The following is a 19691-nucleotide window of genomic DNA, read 5'->3' as shown; positions in this document are numbered from 1 at the left end:
CTCTTATAACGCTCCAGCGCTGATAAAACCTCCAGAGACATTACATCATATGTGGCTGATATCAGCCGCTCCTCTTATAACGCTCCAGTACTGATATAACCTCCAGAGACATTACATCACATGTGACTGATATCAGCCGCTCCTCTTATAACGCTCCAGCACTGATATAACCTCCAGAGACATTACATCATATGTGACTGATATCAGCCGCTCCTCTTATAACGCTCCAGCGCTGATATAACCTCCAGAGACATTACATCATATGTGACTGATATCAGCTGCTCCAATTATAACGCTCCAGCACTGATATAACCTCCAGACATTACATCATATGTGACTGATATCAGCCGCTCCTCTTATAACGCTCCAGCACTGATATAACCTCCAGAGACATTACATCATATGTGACTGATATCAGCCGCTCCTCTTATAACGCTCCAGTACTGATATAACCTCCAGAGACATTACATCACATGTGACTGATATCAGCCGCTCCTCTTATAACGCTCCAGCACTGATATAACCTCCAGAGACATTGCATCATATGTGACTGATATCGGCCGCTCCTCTTATAACGCTCCAGTACTGATATAACCTCCAGAGACATTTTCCTCCTATATTGGAGTTCCTGTACGGTTCTATAGTATTATTAGCCCTTTATATTATGGGATTTCACATGAGAACATGTGGTAATCTGTTGTCACTCTTCCTTATAATCCTCACATTTATCATTTGATTTTTAATAAATCTTTCCTCTTTGGGGAGTTGCAGGTCAGTGACACCCGTGCACACCCCACTCCTGTAATAATCGGAGCACAGTCCTGCTATACATCATGCGTAACTGGAACAATTCAGGGCAGACATATTTATTACAAGTAATATTTGTTCTCAGGTACACGGATGAATGCCTGAGCGTTAGGTCGGAGGTCACAGTTCCACCTTGGTGGTCTCGGGGATCTCCCTGTGTGCACCTAACACCTGCTCATAAAAGTTGGTTATTAAACCCCAATGAATCTTCCCCGTCCATGAAGCACAGATCAGCCGCCTCCCCAATAAAAGGGTCCATTAATTCTACATTCCCAATCCTTTCCAGATGCTCTGATAATTCTGCGCCATCACTGTGTACACTGAGTAACACTCCACCTGCAGGTCATGAGGCAAAACTACACTGGTTTCCTGCTAATTGCTGTAGATTTGTGACAAATGATGGAAAGGTTCAGGGTCCTACTGATCGTGTCTATTGGGGCGGACCGCCACTAGTCGCCACATCCAAATCATCCCCGCTACAGAACATCTGGACCCTTGTCTGATTGGGTCACTGGTTTCTGAGGATAAGGTCACTGGTTTATGTATGATACAGTCACTGGTTTCTGTATGATAAGGTCACTGGTTTCTGAGGATAGGGTCACTGGTTCGTGTAGGATCAGCTGGCAGTGTAAGGCGATGACATGGCTCAGACTCTTCGCTATACGGAAAGTTAAACCATGAGTCACCAATAGAGGAATCTTCTGCCAAACCCTCCTCACACAGCGATGCCGAGTACAAGAGCCTCCACAATAAGGACACAAGGTACAACCCCCAATATCCGGACAAACACTGAGGGTGATAAAAGGCCACTAATCCCGGAGCAAACAAGTCAAAATGATCAAAGACAGGAGGCAATATGGTAGAGAGCGCCCGAGAGATCTAGAGCTTGAACGCGTAGCCCTCCACTTTTTTCCTTTCCTGCTACTCCTGTCATGTAATACTCTGTGCTGCTGTGAGGATCCTCCTCCTTCCACTATGTCACCCCCAGTCTGTAACCCCCCAAAAGGGGATTTGTATGTATGTCATACGCCAGTTGTTCGTGTCTTATAATAAGATGGCATCACCAGCAGCCAGCCTAGAATGGGACAAGTTCCCTGCTTTCACATTGCGCCATTGTGCGAGCCTCTCATTTCCCCAAAAGTAGGTTCCATCCAGGCTTACCAGAGAGCAGGAGGAGCCATCGGAGCTCGGCTGTGAGAGTGATGAGAGTCTCTCAGATGCTTGGCTGTGAGAGTGATGAGAGTCGCTCAGATGCTTGGCTGTGAGAGTGATGAGAGTCATTCAGATGCTCGGCTGTGAGAGTGATGAGAGTCTCTCAGATGCTCGGCTGTGAGAGTGATGAGAGTCGTTCAGATGCTCGGCTGTGAGAGTGATGAGAGTCTCTCAGATGCTTGGCTGTGAGAGTGATGAGAGTCGTTCAGAGCTCAGCTGTGAGAGTGATGAGAGTCTCTCAGATGCTTGGCTGTGAGAATGATGAGAGTCTCTCAGATGTTTGGCTGTGAGAGTGATGAGAGTCTCTCAGATGCTTGGCTGTGAGAGTGATGAGAGTCTCTCAGATGCTCAGGTGTGAGAGTGATGAGAGTCTCTCAGATGCTCAGGTGTGAGAGTGATGAGAGTCTCTCAGATGCTCAGCTGTGAGAGTGATGGGAGTCTCTCAGATGCTCGGCTGTGAGAGTGATGAGAGTTGCTCAGATGCTTGGCTGTGAGAGTGATGAGAGTCTCTCAGATGCTTGGCTGTGAGAGTGATGAGAGTCGCTCAGATGCTCGGCTGTGAGAGTGATGAGAGTCTCTCAGATGCTCGGCTGTGAGAGTGATGGGAGTCTCTCAGATGCTCGGCTGTGAGAGTGATGGGAGTCTCTCAGATGCTTGGCTGTTAGAGTGATGAGAGTCTCTCAGATGCTTGGCTGTGAGAGTGATGAGAGTCGCTCAGATGCTTGGCTGTGAGAGTGATGGGAGTCTCTCAGATGCTTGGCTGTGAGAGTGATGAGAGTCTCTCAGATGCTTGGCTGTGAGAGTGATGAGAGTCACTCAGATGCTTGGCTGTGAGAGTGATGAGAGTCTCTCAGATGCTTGGCTGTGAGAGTGATGAGAGTCACTCAGATGCTTGGCTGTGAGAGTGATGAGAGTCTCTCAGATGCTTGGCTGTGAGAGTGATGAGAGTCGCTCAGATGCTCGGCTGTGAGAGTGATGAGAGTCTCTCAGATGCTCAGCCGTGAGAGTGATGAGAGTCGCTCAGATGCTTGGCTGTGAGAGTGATGAGGGTCGCTCAGATGCTCGGCTGTGAGAGTGATGAGAGTCGATCAGATGCTTGGCTGTGAGAGTGATGAGAGTCTCTCAGATGCTTGGCTGTGAGAGTGATGGGAGTCTCTCAGATGCTTGGCTGTGAGAATAATGAGAGTCTCTCAGATGCTTGGCTGTGAGAGTGATGAGAGTCTCTCAGATGCTCGGCTGTGAGAGTGATGAGAGTCTCTCAGATGCTTGGCTGTGAGAGTGATGAGAGTCTCTCAGATGCTTGGCTGTGAGAGTGATGAGAGTCTCTCAGATGCTCGGCTGTGAGAGTGATGAGAGTCTCTCAGATGCTTGGCTGTGAGAGTGATGAGAGTCTCTCAGATGCTCGGCTGTGAGAATGTTGAGAGTCGCTCAGATGCTCGGCTGTGAGAGTGATGAGAGTCTCTCAGATGCTCGGCTGTGAGAGTGATGAGAGTTGCTCAGATGCTCGGCTGTGAGAGTGATGAGAGTCGATCAGATGCTTGGCTGTGAGAGTGATGAGAGTCTCTCAGATGCTTGGCTGTGAGAGTGATGAGAGTCGCTCAGGTGTGAGAGTGATGAGAGTTGCTCAGATGCTCGGCTGTGAGAGTGATGAGAGTCTCTCAGATGCTTGGCTGTGAGAGTGATGAGAGTCGCTCAGATGCTCAGGTGTGAGAGTGATGAGAGTCGCTCAGATGCTCGGCTGTGAGAATGATGAGAGTCGTTCAGATGCTTGGCTGTGAGAGTGATGAGAGTCGCTCAGATGCTCGGCTGTGAGAATGATGAGAGTCGTTCAGATGCTTGGCTGTGAGAATGATGAGAGTCGTTCAGATGCTCGGCTGTGAGAGTGATGAGAGTCGCTCAGATGCTCGGCTGTGAGAGTGATGAGAGTCTCTCAGATGCTCAGGTGTGAGAGTGATGAGAGTCGCTCAGATGCTCGGCTGTGAGAGTGATGAGAGTCTCTCAGATGCTCGGCTATGAGAGTGATGAGAGTCTCTCAGATGCTCGGCTGTGAGAGTGATGAGAGTCTCTCAGATGCTTGGCTGTGAGAATGATGAGAGTCGTTCAGATGCTCGGCTGTGAGAATGATGAGAGTCGTTCAGATGCTCGGCTGTGAGAGTGATGAGAGTCGCTCAGATGCTCGGCTGTGAGAGTGATGAGAGTCTCTCAGATGCTCGGCTGTGAGAGTGATGAGAGTCTCTCAGATGCTCGGCTGTGAGAGTGATGAGAGTCTCTCAGATGCTCAGGTGTGAGAGTGATGAGAGTCGCTCAGATGCTCGGCTGTGAGAGTGATGAGAGTCTCTCAGATGCTCGGCTGTGAGAGTGATGAGAGTCTCTCAGATGCTCGGCTGTGAGAGTGATGAGAGTCTCTCAGATGCTTGGCTGTGAGAATGATGAGAGTCGTTCAGATGCTCGGCTGTGAGAGTGATGAGAGTCGCTCAGATGCTTGGCTGTGAGAATGATGAGAGTCGTTCAGATGCTCGGCTGTGAGAGTGATGAGAGTCGTTCAGATGCTCGGCTGTGAGAGTGATGAGAGTCTCTCAGATGCTCAGGTGTGAGAGTGATGAGAGTCGCTCAGATGCTCGGCTGTGAGAGTGATGAGAGACGCTCAGATGCTCGGCTGTGAGAATGATGAGAGTTGCTTAGATGCTTGGCTGTGAGAATGATGAGAGTCGTTCAGATGCTTGGCTGTGAGAATGATGAGAGTTGTTTAGATGCTTGGCTGTGAGAGTGATGAGAGTCGTTCAGATGCTTGGCTGTGAGAATGATGAGAGTCGTTCAGATGCTCGGCTGTGAGAGTGATGAGAGTCGTTCAGATGCTCGGCTGTGAGAGTGATGAGAGTCTCTCAGATGCTCAGGTGTGAGAGTGATGAGAGTCGCTCAGATGCTCGGCTGTGAGAGTGATGAGAGACGCTCAGATGCTCGGCTGTGAGAATGATGAGAGTTGCTTAGATGCTTGGCTGTGAGAATGATGAGAGTCGTTCAGATGCTTGGCTGTGAGAATGATGAGAGTCGTTCAGATGCTCGGCTGTGAGAGTGATGAGAGTCGTTCAGATGCTTGGCTGTGAGAATGATGAGAGTCGTTCAGATGCTTGGCTGTGAGAGTGATGAGAGTCGTTCAGATGCTCGGCTGTGAGAGTGATGAGAGTCTCTCAGATGCTCGGCTGTGAGAGTGATGAGAGTCTCTCAGATGCTCGGCTGTGAGAGTGATGAGAGTCTCTCAGATGCTCAGGTGTGAGAGTGATGAGAGTCGCTCAGATGCTCGGCTGTGAGAGTGATGAGAGTCGCTCAGATGCTCGGCTGTGAGAATGATGAGAGTTGTTTAGATGCTTGGCTGTGAGAGTGATGAGAGTCGCTCAGATGCTTGGCTGTGAGAGTGATGAGAGTCGCTCAGATGCTTGGCTGTGAGAGTGATGAGAGTCGCTCAGATGCTTGGCTGTGAGAGTGATGAGAGTCGCTCAGATGCTTGGCTGTGAGAGTGATGAGAGTCGTTCAGATGCTCGGCTGTGAGAGTGATGAGAGTCTCTCAGATGCTTGGCTGTGAGAGTGATGAGAGTCGTTCAGATGCTTGGCTGTGAGAGTGATGAGAGTCGTTCAGATGCTCGGCTGTGAGAGTGATGAGTGTCTCTCAGATGCTTGGCTGTGAGAGTGATGAGAGTCGTTCAGATGCTTGGCTGTGAGAGTGATGAGAGTCGCTCAGATGCTCGGCTGTGAGAGTGATGAGAGTCGTTCAGATGCTTGGCTGTGAGAATGATGAGAGTCGCTCAGATGCTCGGCTGTGAGAATGATGACAGTTGTTTAGATGCTTTGATTGATAAAATATTTTTTTTAAACTGAAAACTCGGCTGAGTAAGAAACAGCAGATGTCAGAAGGATCCCACGAGACGCGACAGACGGGAAAGAAACCATGAAGGTCCAAGATTACAGTAAATCTCCATCCAAATTGTGAAAAGAGATGGTGGAGAAAGTGCCCCCACCCAACAGCACCAGCAGAGAGCCCCCTGTATGAAGTCAGAGAAATAATCTACTGCCTGCAGCCACCACCAGGGGGAGCTCATTGTGCATAGATTTATACAGATACTGTTGAAGCGGCGCTCCCCCTAGTGGTCCTGACCAGCAATGTTTTTAGGGAGGTTTCTCTGATCTTGACTTTACAGCTGTAGGAAAGCTTCATCTCTCACAGGGGTCGCACCCAGCTTTCCCACATGGTAAATCTGTTTTTGCACTAATACGTCCTAATTATTGAATATATAAATGTGTATAAATACAGGCCTGGTGACATGCAGGACCCGGGGAGAGCTGGATACTTTATCTCCAGGATGTACCACTGCTTGTTTATCTAGACACACTGACCATTCAGGGTTCTGGGAATCTGGGTCCTCATTCCTGTTTGAGTCGTTGGCTGTCACCCAGCTTTCCCAGAAACAGAAGAAAAACTGAAAATGGAAAAGAATTTGGTTGAAGAGAAGCGTCGATGTCCTGGGGTCACATTCTCCGGGGAGCTGGGGACATGGGAGACCTGTAGGGTGTGTGAGGCGCATCTCTCATCCTGTCACAAAGCTCCAGAAAAGTAAAATGATCAGTCACCAGCTCCGCAGCACACCCACAAACTGCAGCTCCCTCAGGTGACCTCACCCAGCTTTCCTGGACCCCTGAATACCAGTGACATGAATCTCGGCTCATGATCAGGTTGTGACGGGACCCGAACCCGAGACTGAGAGGTTTCTCTAAAAAAGGTGTCACCGTAGTCGCATGTATAAAGCTGAGGCCACACGGAGATGTGTCTGGATTTTTTGCTCCTGTTGCGTTGCAATCGTAGCATATCACATATAGCGCTGCAGCAGCATTGACAATCATTAGATCCAAAGTGGCGCGACACATCCCAACACACAACAGGGGTCATTCATAAACTCTTTTATGGAAGATTTTTGGTGTATAAAAAGTCGTAAGACCCCTGTTTGTGACTTTTTAAACTCCTTTCTGACACTATTTTGTTGCATGTGTGTTTTTACGCTGTTCTCCCCACCATAAATTAGGTGGATGCTATGGCAGCGCAAATGGGAAACAAAGACTGTTGTAAAAAGTCTGTCTTTGTAAATGACCCCCAATGTCTTCTTGCAGACTGCAGCAGTCTTGTGACTGTGGTCTCTATACATCGCTGTCCTTACAGGGAAACAAGCAAATTATTGCTGTTCCCTTAAGAAGAAGGTATGCAAATGAGCTGTTAACAAGCTCCGCCTCTGATGCCACCTCATGCCTTTTAATGCGTTCTCCATAAGGAGATACTGTATTCCCCAAATACTGTTCTCCCAGTACTGCGGCTGTCGAGCCCCCTTACAATAGATATACAGCATAAATATCAGTGTAGTGGGGAAAAGTAACAGCACCATCTAGTGGTAATGTAGTAGTATGCAGTGCCTTATTATGGTAATATGGAACGTGCAGCCCCTTCTAGTGTCAATGTAGCAGACTGCAGCACTGTCTAGTAATAATGACAACCACCTGCTAGTGGTACTGTGGCAGTGTGCAGTGCCGTGTACTGGTATTGTGCTAGCATTCAGTGCCTTTTAATGGTAATGTGTCAGGATGCAGCGCCTTCCAGTGGTATTGTGGTAGTATGCAGCGCATTCTAGCTCTTTAGGAGAGATACTATAGTACTTAGCTTTCCTCACAGTTTGCATTTTCACGTTGCCCCATGGTGACTGCTACTTTTGCTTACCCCCAGCCTCTCCTGGATAAGGGCCTTGCAGTGTATGTGAACAATCACTGACTCAGGATGACTTCTTAGGCCGCTTTCACGCCGGCGAGTATTCCGCGCGGATGCGATGCGTGAGTTTAACGCATTGCACCTGCACTGAATCCTGACCCATTCATTTCTATGGGGCTGTGCACACGAGCGGTGATTTTCACGCATCACTTGTGCGTTGCGTGAAAATCGCAGCATGCTCCTCTTTGTGCGTTTTTCACGTAACGCAGGCCCCATAGAAATGAATGGGGTTGCGTGAAAATCGCAAGCATCCGCAAGCAAGTGCGGATGCGGTGCAATTTTCACACACGGTTGCTAGGTGACGATCGGGATGGAGACCCGATCATTATTATTTTCTCTTATAACATGGTTATAAGGGAAAATAATAGCATTCTGAATACAGAATGCATAGTACAATAGCGCTGGAGGGGTTAAAAAAAATATAAAAAATAATTAAACTCACCTTAATCCACTTGATCGCGCAGCCCGGCTTCTCTTCTATTTTGCTGTGTGCAGGAAAAGGACCTGTGGTGACGTCACTCCGGTCATCACATGGTCCGTCTCATGATCTTTTACCCTGGTGATAGATCATGTGCTGACCGGAGTGACATCACCACAGGTCCTTTTTCTGCACACAGCAAAGAAGAAGACAGAAGAGAAGCCGGGCTGCGCGATCAAGTGGATTAAGGTGAGTTATATTATTTTTTATTTTTTTAACCCCTCCAGCCCTATTTTACTTTGCATTCTGTATTAAGAATGTATTATTTTCCCTTATAACATGGTTATAAGGGGAAATAATACAATCTACAGAACACCGATCCCAAGCCCGAACTTCTGTGAAGAGGTTTGGGTTTGGGTACCAAACATGTGCGATTTTTCTCACGCGAGTGCAAAACGCATTACAATGTTTTGCACTCGCGCGGAAAAATCGTGCATGTTCCTGCAACGCACCCGCACCTTTTCCCGCAACGCCCGTGTGAAAGAGGCCTTAGTAACTCTACAGAATCGCCAACCACTGCAGTTCTCCAATTCTATCACTAGATGGCAACACATAACCCTATTCCTGTGATGGCTAACCTCCGGCACTCCAGCTGTGGTAAAACTACAACTCCCAAGATGCCCCCTTGTTTGGCTGTTCTCAGAACTGCATAAAAATGAATGGAGCATGCTGGGAGTCGTAGTTTCACCACAGCTGGAGCGCCGGAGTTATTCATTCCAGTATCTGAAGAATGATTTATATTTGGCAGTAAAGGGAGGAAATGTAACAAGTCATTCATCCATGTATCAGGGTATGTCAGGTCTGCACCACGTCCTACTGCGCATAAATCACACCGGGGCTCTTCTTCTGCATATGATATGACTACGATGCTAAATCTCTGGTGTACTTGTTTCCATGGCCACTTTAGTGACACTTCTGCTTTTTCCAGATTGCACCTCTGGACATACTGAAGTCTTCAATCTTCGTTCTGTATCTACATCTCTGCACATTAAATGCAGCCCCTTCAGTGTATACAGCTGTACCCATAGGCATCTGCAATATGTGCATTGTCCTATATGGGTATTATCCTTGCTACCATAGCTCAGGAAAGGGGGGGGGGGGGGTATTATTTACCAATGCAATTGCTAATTATTGCCCCATAAAATCCATAACTACCAGTAATAGCGTGCAGGGAGAGACCCGGGGCACACGTCACCCACTCCATTATGGACTACACGTTTCTAGGTTGGATTGACCCTTTTTTCAGGAGTCAGTATGACCCAGGAACATGCAGTCCATTGTAAATAAAATCCTTTGTTGCATTCTCTCTGCACTTGGAAGCCGTTCGGTCTCTCTCTGGCAGCGCCCCCCGGAGTTCTCCACTGTAATAACGATGGCGTATAGAAAGTGACTGCATAAAGCTCATCTTCTCCTATGTAAAGCGGAATAATAATAATAATATATATAGTAATCATTATATATTGAAACGTTCTGCAACATAATAGACTTTGTATATATTTCTCACCATGTTCCAGATCTCTGATTACTGTCAGTGAATGGAAGTACTTTGTTTCCATCCAGAGCTGATGATGCTACAGTTGTATACAGTCTGGATATTTTGTGTCAGTGTGTGAGTACAGGTAAGGCTACTTTCACACTGGCGTTTTGAATTCCGTTTGTGAGATCCGTTTCAGGGATCAGTTCAGCCCCAATGCATTCTGAATGGATAAGGATCTGTTCAAAATGCATCAGTTTGCCTCCGTTCAGCCTCCATTCCGCCAAACGGATCCGTCCTGACTTACAATGTAAGACAATGGGGACGGATCCGTTTTCACTAACACAAATATGGTGCAGTTGAAAATGGATCCGTCCCCCATTGACTTTCAATGTAAGTCAGGACGGATCCGTTTTGACTTTGCTCTTCAAAGAACGGATTTGTTCTGAACAGATACAATCGTTTGCATTGTAGGTGCGGATCCGTCTGTGCAGATACCGTACGGATCCGCACCTAACGCAGGTGTGAAAGTAGCCTAAGTCATCAGCCTGGATACAAATGTAACAAACAGACAGAGCGTCATATGGGCTGGATACAAATGTAACAACCCTTCAGATGTAACAAGTATTACGGCAGGACAGGCTTTGAGCTTCTGGAATTAAACATTAATTTGGCATCCACTGACAGCAAGCAGAGTTCTTGAAAATGGTGAGAAATTGTGAGACAGCAGTACGTGCTGTGATTGCTGTCATCGTTTTTATGGAATTGTTGGTGCGTTGCGGTCTCTTTGCCTTGTGTGGCCGTTCCTCGGGCTACGGGTGATGATGGTGTCTTTGTGAATCCGCTCTCGCAGCATCCATGAAGTCTCCAGAGTATTGGGGTCTCCTCAAGCGTGGAGCCGCACTGCCCTTGAGATGAAGGCAGATCGCAGGCAGCAGCATTTGCATACCGTTCATTTCCTGAGGAGCAGCCATACCTCATCACTGATGAATTTCCAAAAAGGCTCCCTGGACCGAGGCCAGATCTGGATTCATGACTGACAGAGCAGAGATCACCAGCTCCGAGCCTCACAGAGTCACCTTGAGATTCAGCAAAGGGCTAACACAGGACAGAGACATTAAAGGGGACCTATGAGGCCATATGGAGTTAACAGACGTGAACCCAATGCTCAGGTACTCCCACCGTGTATGATCCATGGGGAGCGGGGAGTACGCTGCTGCCAGACATCCGTGTCCCCTCCAAACATCTCTGGCAAATGCTTAGCTCCCTTGAGAACAAAAAGATCGGACATGAAATCGAACAGCCCAATCCTAACCTGCTCAGGCACCTTCCATTAGTGTGAATGGGACATACGAGTGAGTGCACAGGAAGAGAAAGCAGATACCCCAAGTCTAGGGATCAGTGTGGGTCCAAATACTGAAAGGTCTAAAGGCGTACTCCAACCAATAACAGAACTGGCCTATTGATTAGATACCACCATAGTCTGGGGATCTGATGGGATCAACGATGATCATGTCCCAGTGGAGAATATATTACACTCCTAGCCTGCGACTGATGATGCCGCAACTCCACCTGAGGACAAAGTCACGACAGAAGATCTAGACCTCACAGTGAGAAGAGGAAACCACAGGAGAGCAGAGGTGCAGCAGCGGAGTCATGGACAGTAAAGATACAGCAAAACAGGAGAGGAAGAGACTTACGTGAATCCTCCCAGTGCAGAAGATGGAGCTTCCAGGCGGAATAATACAGAAAGCCCAACACCAGGAAGAGGCAGAGAGCCAGCAGCAGGTTCCTCACGAAAACCAAAACTCCCATTTTTAAAACATTCCTGCGCTCCTACATGACCTGCGGGAGAACAAACAAGACCATGAGAGGATGATGGGGGTGATAATGAAGCAAACTCCACCCAAATAACACACCCTAAGTTATTATATAAAATACCTGCACCGCAGATCCCGTCATATTTAAAGGGAAAATAGTGATTCATGCCGCACTATTATTCCTATGAAAGCGATAGAGACCCCAGCAAACCACGATGGGCGCCGCTGGTGTCCGTAATAGGAGAGATCCGATTTCAATTTAAAGGGGGGCCACAACGCAGGTTTGATCAGAGCGTTACTCGGCCCCTAGTCCCTAATCTTATGTATTGACCTCACGTCCTGCTGGAGCCCCATTATCCACTACACCACAAAAGGTGGATCAGTTTTGAAGGTCTGTTGGAATATTAGAGGACAGGATTAGGGCAGAGGACACAGATGGTATTTGGTTGTATTATTTGCCCTGTTGCGTTCTAGCCAGCGATGAGAAGAGCAAACGAACAGCGCTCACCCCTGACCCCGTGTCACAGTCACTGCTAGTACTCTATTACAACACACATTTAATTATCTTGTGCTGGTCTTCAGCTACTCTAGTCACATCCAGAGCTATATTCATAATTCTGCAAGTTTCCTGTTAGCAGAGAGCAGTGCACTGTGGGTGTTCAGGCGCAATCACAAGTGAGACACATTACATAAATGTAGCATTAGATGAAACCTGCTGATTAAAACAGACCCAGCTGACCATCTAATGTGAATGGGTTGTCTCGACCAAAAGGGTTGACCTGGATTTTAACATGACCAATCCTGTGTTCTCCTCAACAATAAATATACTGTCTGAGGTTGTACAGAGGCGTCCAGAGGAAAAAAGAAGTGTCCGGAGGGGATAGAGGTATCTGGAGAGGGACAGAGGTGTGAGGAAGAGGACAGAGGCTTTTGGACTGGACAGCGGTGTAAAGAGACAGCAGAGGAGTCTGGAGAGGACAAAGGGGTCTGGAGTGGACAGAAGAGATGGGAGGGGGGAGTAGTCAAAGGAGTCTGGGGGAGATAGAAGAGCCTGGACGAAACAAAGGGTCTGGAGCGGACAGAGGTGTCTTGAGAGGAGGGAGGGGACAGAAGGGTCTAGAGAAGACAAAGGTGTCGGGAGGGGACAGAGGAGTCTGTAGGGGACAAAGGAGTCTGGAGGAGACAGAGGTAACTGGAGGGGGACAGGGAGGTCAAGAGAGGACAGAAGGGCATGGAAGAGGTTTTTGGGCTGTCCAGAGATGGCAGAGAAGTCTGGAGAGTACAGAGGGGTCTGGTGCGGACAGAAAAGCCTGGAGAGGAAAAAAGATTCTGGAGGAGATAGATGGGTCTGGAAGAACAAAGGGTCTGGAGAGGACAGAGGTGTCTCGAGGAATAAGAGAGGTTTGAAGGGGACAGAAGGATCTAGAGGAGACAAAAATGTCTGGAAGGAACAAAGGGGTCTACAGGTGACAGAGGAATCGGGAGGGGACAGAAGGATTTGGAGGCGACAAAGGTGTCTGGAAGGAACAAAGGAGTCTTGCGGGGACAGAAGAGTCTGGATGGGACAGAGGAGTCTTGCAGCAACTTATTCCGCTCTCCCAATTGAAAACAAACACTCGGCCAAACATTCATGTATATGGGGCAGTCAGGAGGAATAGCTGTGAGCGTTTCCTGGCCACTGTTTTAGGTTTATGTTCAGCCTCTTGGGGAATTTTCTATGTAGCTTTTGATGTAACCAGAGAATAACATGAGAAGTAAAACTGGGCACGGATGTAGCAATACAGTATCTACTAAAAACTACTGTAATGTTCTAGGAGACATACATAGGATTCATTGGTTGTAAAGCTTACAAGTAATAATGAACTTTTTTCTTGGTTGTTCTGGCTCAGTGCTATAATCATATTATGAAGTTATGTATCCGTCATTCTACGTTCTACGCTGGTTATCTAATGTAGAACCTAAAACACCTGCATAAACTTAGGCTAACATGCTCTTAATCTGCAGCCACCACTAGAGGGAGCTCACCGCACCCTGTATTATTGTTAAGGTCAATACATAACTAGTACCCAGTGAGCTCCCCCTAGTGGTGGCTGCTGGTGGCCAGGATTTTATCATGTAATTATGTTTATGCAGGGGATTTGGAACTCTGTATCAGAAGATAAAAAATTACATTAAAACATGGCATTCAATGCCGGATGATCATGTTACTGTTGTTGCTCTTGATGAGGCTTCCAATCCTGTTTTCAGCAAATATTGAGATATTGTAACCAGTGAATTGCTCTACAGAGACCTTCCATTCCTCTGTAAATCATACAATGTCCTGCAACTTTCTATTAGACATTGTGCTTCAATTCCTCGCCATTGTTAAAATCTCAGCTTTTTTCAGTGAATGAGATTTTTGTTGATATAGGCTGAAATACCAACAGTCCTAATACTTGTTACAGCTGAGGGTTTGCTACAATTGTATATAGTCTAAACAATCCTCTGTGAGTCAAACACATCAGCAGCACAAATCTCTCTCTTGTCCCAAGGAGGATAAACAGATAGCACACGTGGGCCAACTGGAGATATCAGGTGTGGATGGATGCAGATACGTGACCAACCGGAGATATGAGGTGTGGATGGATGCAGATATTATGTGGCCAACTGGAGATATGAGGTGTGGATGGATGCAGATATTATGTGGCCAACTGGAGATATGAGGTGTGGATGGATGCAGATATTATGTGGCCAACTGGAGATATCAGGTGTGGATGGATGCAGATATTATGTGGCCAACTGGAGATATCAGGTGTGGATGGATGCAGATACGTGACCAACCGGAGATATGAGGTGTGGATGGATGCAGATATTATGTGGCCAACCGGAGATATGAGGTGTGGATGGATGCAGATATTATGTGGCCAACTGGAGATATCAGGTGTGGATGGATGCAGATATCACACGAGGTTAGGGCTGCAGTAAATGAATATTTTAGTAATCCTTCTATATTTACCTTCTTAAACCTTCTTAAAATAACGTATTCCTTTATACAAACAATATTTTTATTTCTTACAGTGGTATAGCAAATAATTACACACACATAAGGCTTCTTTCACGGCTGCAATATACATTTTGTCAGAAGAACAGCCAGAATGTACCGTATCGGGTATAGCTGCATTATCTGCCGGCTGCTGCAACGATCGACTGTAATGGGGTCCGGCCTTGTTACAGCATTCAACTGGGTTTTGTATGCCGAAACATGGCCAGATGGCCTTGGACCACATTATAGTCAATGAGAGCATATAGCTGGTTGTATCCGGCTATACCCAACACGGTATGCTCCTGCAGCAGGCTGTTCTTCAGCCAGAATGTGTATCTAAGGTTATGTTGTGAACTCCGTCAGTCTGTTCCGGTGGAGGAACAGACTGCCGGAGTTCACTGGCTGCCATGATGTCCCCCTTCCCCAGTGCCTCCATGCCATCCACCATGTCCCCCACTCTCCCAGATCAGCCCCTCCATGCCAAATGACAGGTGCCCCCAATAACCCCTCCCCCTGTGCCAATAACTTTATACATAACGAATTGCCAAATCACAGGTGCCCCCATTAACCCCTCTCCCCCCATGCCAATAACTTTATACATGCCATTGCCAAATCACAGGTGCCCCCATTAACCCCTCTCCCCCCCATGCCAATAACTTTATACATGCCATTGCCAAATCACAGGTGCCCCCATTAACCCTCCCCCGCCAATAACTTTATACATGGCATTGCCAAATCACAGGTGCCCCCATTAACCCCCCCCCCCCCCCCGCCAATAACTTTATACATTCCATTGCCAAATCACAGGTGCCTCCATTAACCCCTCTCCTCCGTCCCTTTTATTTCTATGGGACTACCGGAGATAGCCGAGTACAGCAGTTGGCTATTCCTTGCGTTCCCAGCAGTTGGACCACCAGTCATCAGTTAGGTCTCCTATATTCTGTGGATAGGGGATAACTTGCAGACTTGGCACAACCCCTTTAAGTAATGAAATACCCAAAGAACAGAAACACCCCCATGCCTGTGCAGTCCTACCTGCGATGCCCTCACATGTATCTGGATACTGGTGTAGACAGGGCTCATACACGTCAGCTGAAAGTAGGCCGGGAGCTTCCCGACTTTCCACCAATGGCAGATGTCAGGGGAAAGAGATATTGGATTTTAACATGTCCAGTCCTTTGATCTTGTGGGAGATCGGCCGCCTGCAGGGGTCTCTACAGCAGCTTATTCCCCTCCCCCCATTGAGAACACCTGCATGCTCAGCCATCATTATGGTTCTCCCACAGCGTTCCAGAAAGAAAAGGCTGACTAGAACCTGTAAGGACAACTCCTGGGGATTTATCTTGAAATAATTAGAGGCTGCTTCTCTATTAAATCTCCATCCTCACATTAATTACTGTGGTTTACCATTTCTGTGAAACCTGGATGAGGAATCAGATATGCAGTTGTTGCATTACTTGTGGGTTTCAGACTTCCAGTTGACATGAGAAACTGCACAATCCTCATCTAGGGTCAGACATGAGACTGACTGAGCTGACAGCTCTCCTCCTGTAGGAAGACAGCACTGACACGAGAGCCGATGATAACACACGTGACTGCAACAAGCTGCTGAGTTTGCAAAGTTTGTTTCCCCGGTTTTAACCAACACACATGAGTCTCTCCCTGTAACTGATGTAGGTACAGATAGTACTGCCTTCCTGTCTCTCCGTGTAAATGATGTCGGTACAGACAGTACTGCCTCCCTGTAAATGATGTAGTTACAGACATTACTGCCTTCCTGTCTCTCTCTGTAAATGATGTAGATACAGATAGTACTACCTCCCTGTCTCTCTCTGTAAATGATGTAGATACAGATAGTACTGCCTCCCTGACTCTCCCTGTAAATGATGTCGGTACACATAGTACTGCCTCCCTGTAAATGATGTCGGTACACATAGTACTGCCTCCCTGCAAATGATGTCGGTACACATAGTACTGCCTCCCTGTCTCTCCCTGTAAATGATGTAGGTAAGGATAGTACTGCCTTCCTGTCTCTCCCTGTAAATGATGTAGGTACAGATACTACTGCCTCCCTGTAAATGATGTAGGTACAGATAGTACTGCCACCCTATCTTTCTCTGTAAATGATGTAGATACAGATAGTAGTGCCTCCCTGTAAATGATGTAGGTACAGATAGTACTGCCTCTCTGTCTCTTTCTGTAAATTATGTCCGTACAGATAGTACTGCCTCCCTGTCTCTCCCTGTAAATGATGTAGGTACAGATACTACTGCCTCCCTGTAAACGATGTAGGTACAGATAGTACTGCCACCCTATCTCTCTCTCTGTAAATGATGTAGATACAGATAGTACTGCATCCCTGTCTCTTCCTGTAAATGATGTAGATACAGATAGTACTGCCTCACCATCTCTCCCTGTAAATGATGTAGGTACAGACAGAACTGCCTCCCTATCTCTCTCTCTGTAAATTATGTAGGTACAGATAGTACTGCCTCCCCATCTCTCCCTGTAAATGTTGCAGATAGTACCGTCTCCCTATCATTTACTGTAAATGATGTAGGTACAGATAGTAATGCCTCACCATCTCTCCCAGTAAATTATGTAGGTACAGACAGAACTGCCTCCCTATCTCTCTCTCTGTAAATTATGTAGGTACAGATAGTACTGCCTCCCCATCTCTCCCTGTAAATGATGCAGGTGCAGATAGTACCGTCTCCCTATCATTCACTGTAAATGATGTAGGTACAGATAGTACTGCCTCCCCATCTCTCCCAGTAAATTATGTAGGTACAGACAGAACTTCCTCCCTATCTCTCTCTCTGTAAATTATGTAGGTACAGATAGTACTGCCTCCCCATCTCTCCCTGTAAATGATGCAGGTGCAGATAGTACCGTCTCCCTATCATTCACTGTAAATGATGTAGGTACAGATAGTACTGCCTCCCCATCTCTCCCAGTAAATTATGTAGGTACAGACAGAACTTCCTCCCTATCTCTCTCTCTGTAAATTATGTAGGTACAGATAGTACTGCCTCCACATCTCTCCCTGTAAATGATGTAGGTACAGACAGAACTTCCTCCCTATCTCTCTCTTTAAATTATGTAGGTACAGATAGTACTGCCTCCCCATCTCTGCCTGTAAATGATGCAGGTGCAGATAGTACTGCCTTCCTGTCTCTCCCTGTAAATTATGTAGGTACAGATAGTACTGCCTCCCTGTCTCTTCCTGTAAATGATGTAGATACAGATAGTACTGCCTCCCTGTCTCTCCATGTAAATGATGCAGGTGCAGATAGTACTGCCTCCCTGTCTTTCCCGGTAAATGATGTAGGTACAGATAGTACTGCCTCCCTGTCTCTCCCTGTAAATGATGTAGGTACAGATAGTACTGCCTCTCTGTCTCTTCCTGTAAATAGATAGTACTGCCTCCCTGTCTCTCCATGTAAATGATGCAGGTGCAGATAGTACTGCCTTCCTGTCTCTCCCTGTAAATTATGTAGGTACAGATAGTACTGCCTCCCTGTCTCTTCCCTGTAAATGATGTAGGTACAGATAGTACTGCCTCCCTGTCTCATCCCTGTAAATTATGTAGGTACAGATAGTACTGCCTCCCTGTCTCTCCCTGTAAATGATGTAGATACAGATAGTACTGCCTCCCTGTCTCATCCCTGTAAATGATGTAGGTACAGATAGTACTGCCTCCCTGTCTCTTCCCTGTAAATGATGTAGGTACAGATAGTACTGCCTCCCTGTCTCATCCCTGTGAATGATGTATGTACAGATAGTACTGCCTCCCTGTCTCTCCCTGTAAATGATGTAGGTACAGATAGTACTGCCTCCCTGTCTCTCCCTGTAGATGATGTAGGTACAGATAGTACTGCCTCCCTGTCTCATCCCTGTAAATTATGTAGGTACAGATAGTACTGCCTTCCTGTCTCTCCCTGTAAATTATGTAGGTACAGATAGTACTGCCTCCCTGTCTCTTCCCTGTAAATGATGTAGGTACAGATAGTACTGCCTCCCTGTCTCATCCCTGTAAATTATGTAGGTACAGATAGTACTGCCTCCCTGTAAATGATGTAGATACAGATAGTACTGCCTCCCTGTCTCATCTCTGTAAATGATGTAGGTACAGATAGTACTGCCTCCCTGTCTCTTCCCTGTAAATGATGTAGGTACAGATAGTACTGCCTCCCTGTCTCATCCCTGTGAATGATGTATGTACAGATAGTACTGCCTCCCTGTCTCTCCCTGTAAATGATGTAGGTACAGATAGTACTGCCTCCCTGTCTCTCCCTGTAGATGATGTAGGTACAGATAGTACTGCCTCCCTGTCTCATCCCTGTAAATTATGTAGGTACAGATAGTACTGCCTTCCTGTCTCTCCCTGTAAATTATGTAGGTACAGATAGTACTGCCTCCCTGTCTCTTCCCTGTAAATGATGTAGGTACAGATAGTACTGCCTCCCTGTCTCATCCCTGTAAATTATGTAGGTACAGATAGTACTGCCTCCCTGTAAATGATGTAGATACAGATAGTACTGCCTCCCTGTCTCATCTCTGTAAATGATGTAGGTACAGATAGTACTGCCTCCCTGTCTCTTCCCTGTAAATGATGTAGGTACAGATAGTACTGCCTCCCTGTCTCATCCCTGTGAATGATGTATGTACAGATAGTACTGCCTCCCTGTCTCTCCCTGTAAATGATGTAGGTACAGATAGTACTGCCTCCCTGTCTCTCCCTGTAGATGATGTAGGTACAGATAGTACTGCCTCCCTGTCTCTCCATGTAAATGATGTAGGAACATACAGTACTGCCTCCCTGTCTCCTATATTTCAGCACAATATATGTATTGTGGCAATGTTATCAGTACAGGTCTTGTGAGCATATAGGGGAATTGCAGTAACAGGATTATGGAAGTCCTGCTCCTCTCCTCCTCTGTGGATGGAGATAGGGAGAGCTCCTGCATCGCCTCTCCTTCTCAGCTGCTTGTAAACAGTAATAGAAGAGAACTGTCCCTATAAAACTGATGGGCTGCAGTACGAATTACAGGACCTGAGGCGGTGGAGCATGA

The 19691-nt window shown here is 46.9% G+C and overlaps 1 protein-coding gene across 6 annotated transcripts in view; it reads right to left on the bottom strand.

Annotated features, from left to right (window-relative positions):
• The window catches only part of ST3GAL3 (ST3 beta-galactoside alpha-2,3-sialyltransferase 3), a 274491-nt gene that overhangs the window by 220426 nt on the left and 34374 nt on the right, over positions 1 to 19691 (bottom strand). For 5 of the 6 annotated variants that reach the window (XM_040407845.1, XM_040407844.1, XM_040407848.1 and 2 more), the window contains exon 2: positions 11475 to 11619. In XM_040407845.1, the coding sequence (XP_040263779.1) occupies positions 11475 to 11589 (115 nt within the window). In that variant the 5' untranslated portion in view covers positions 11590 to 11619. Of the gene's footprint in view, positions 1 to 11474; positions 11620 to 11715; positions 11974 to 19691 lie in introns of those variants that run through there. The other variant, XM_040407846.1, reaches the window with a different exon arrangement.

This window comes from Bufo bufo, chromosome 9 (assembly GCF_905171765.1).
Source record: "Bufo bufo chromosome 9, aBufBuf1.1, whole genome shotgun sequence".
Taxonomy (NCBI): domain Eukaryota; kingdom Metazoa; phylum Chordata; class Amphibia; order Anura; family Bufonidae; genus Bufo; species Bufo bufo.
Note: the sequence above shows the minus strand (reverse complement) of the source record. Positions and strands in the feature narration are given on the sequence as shown.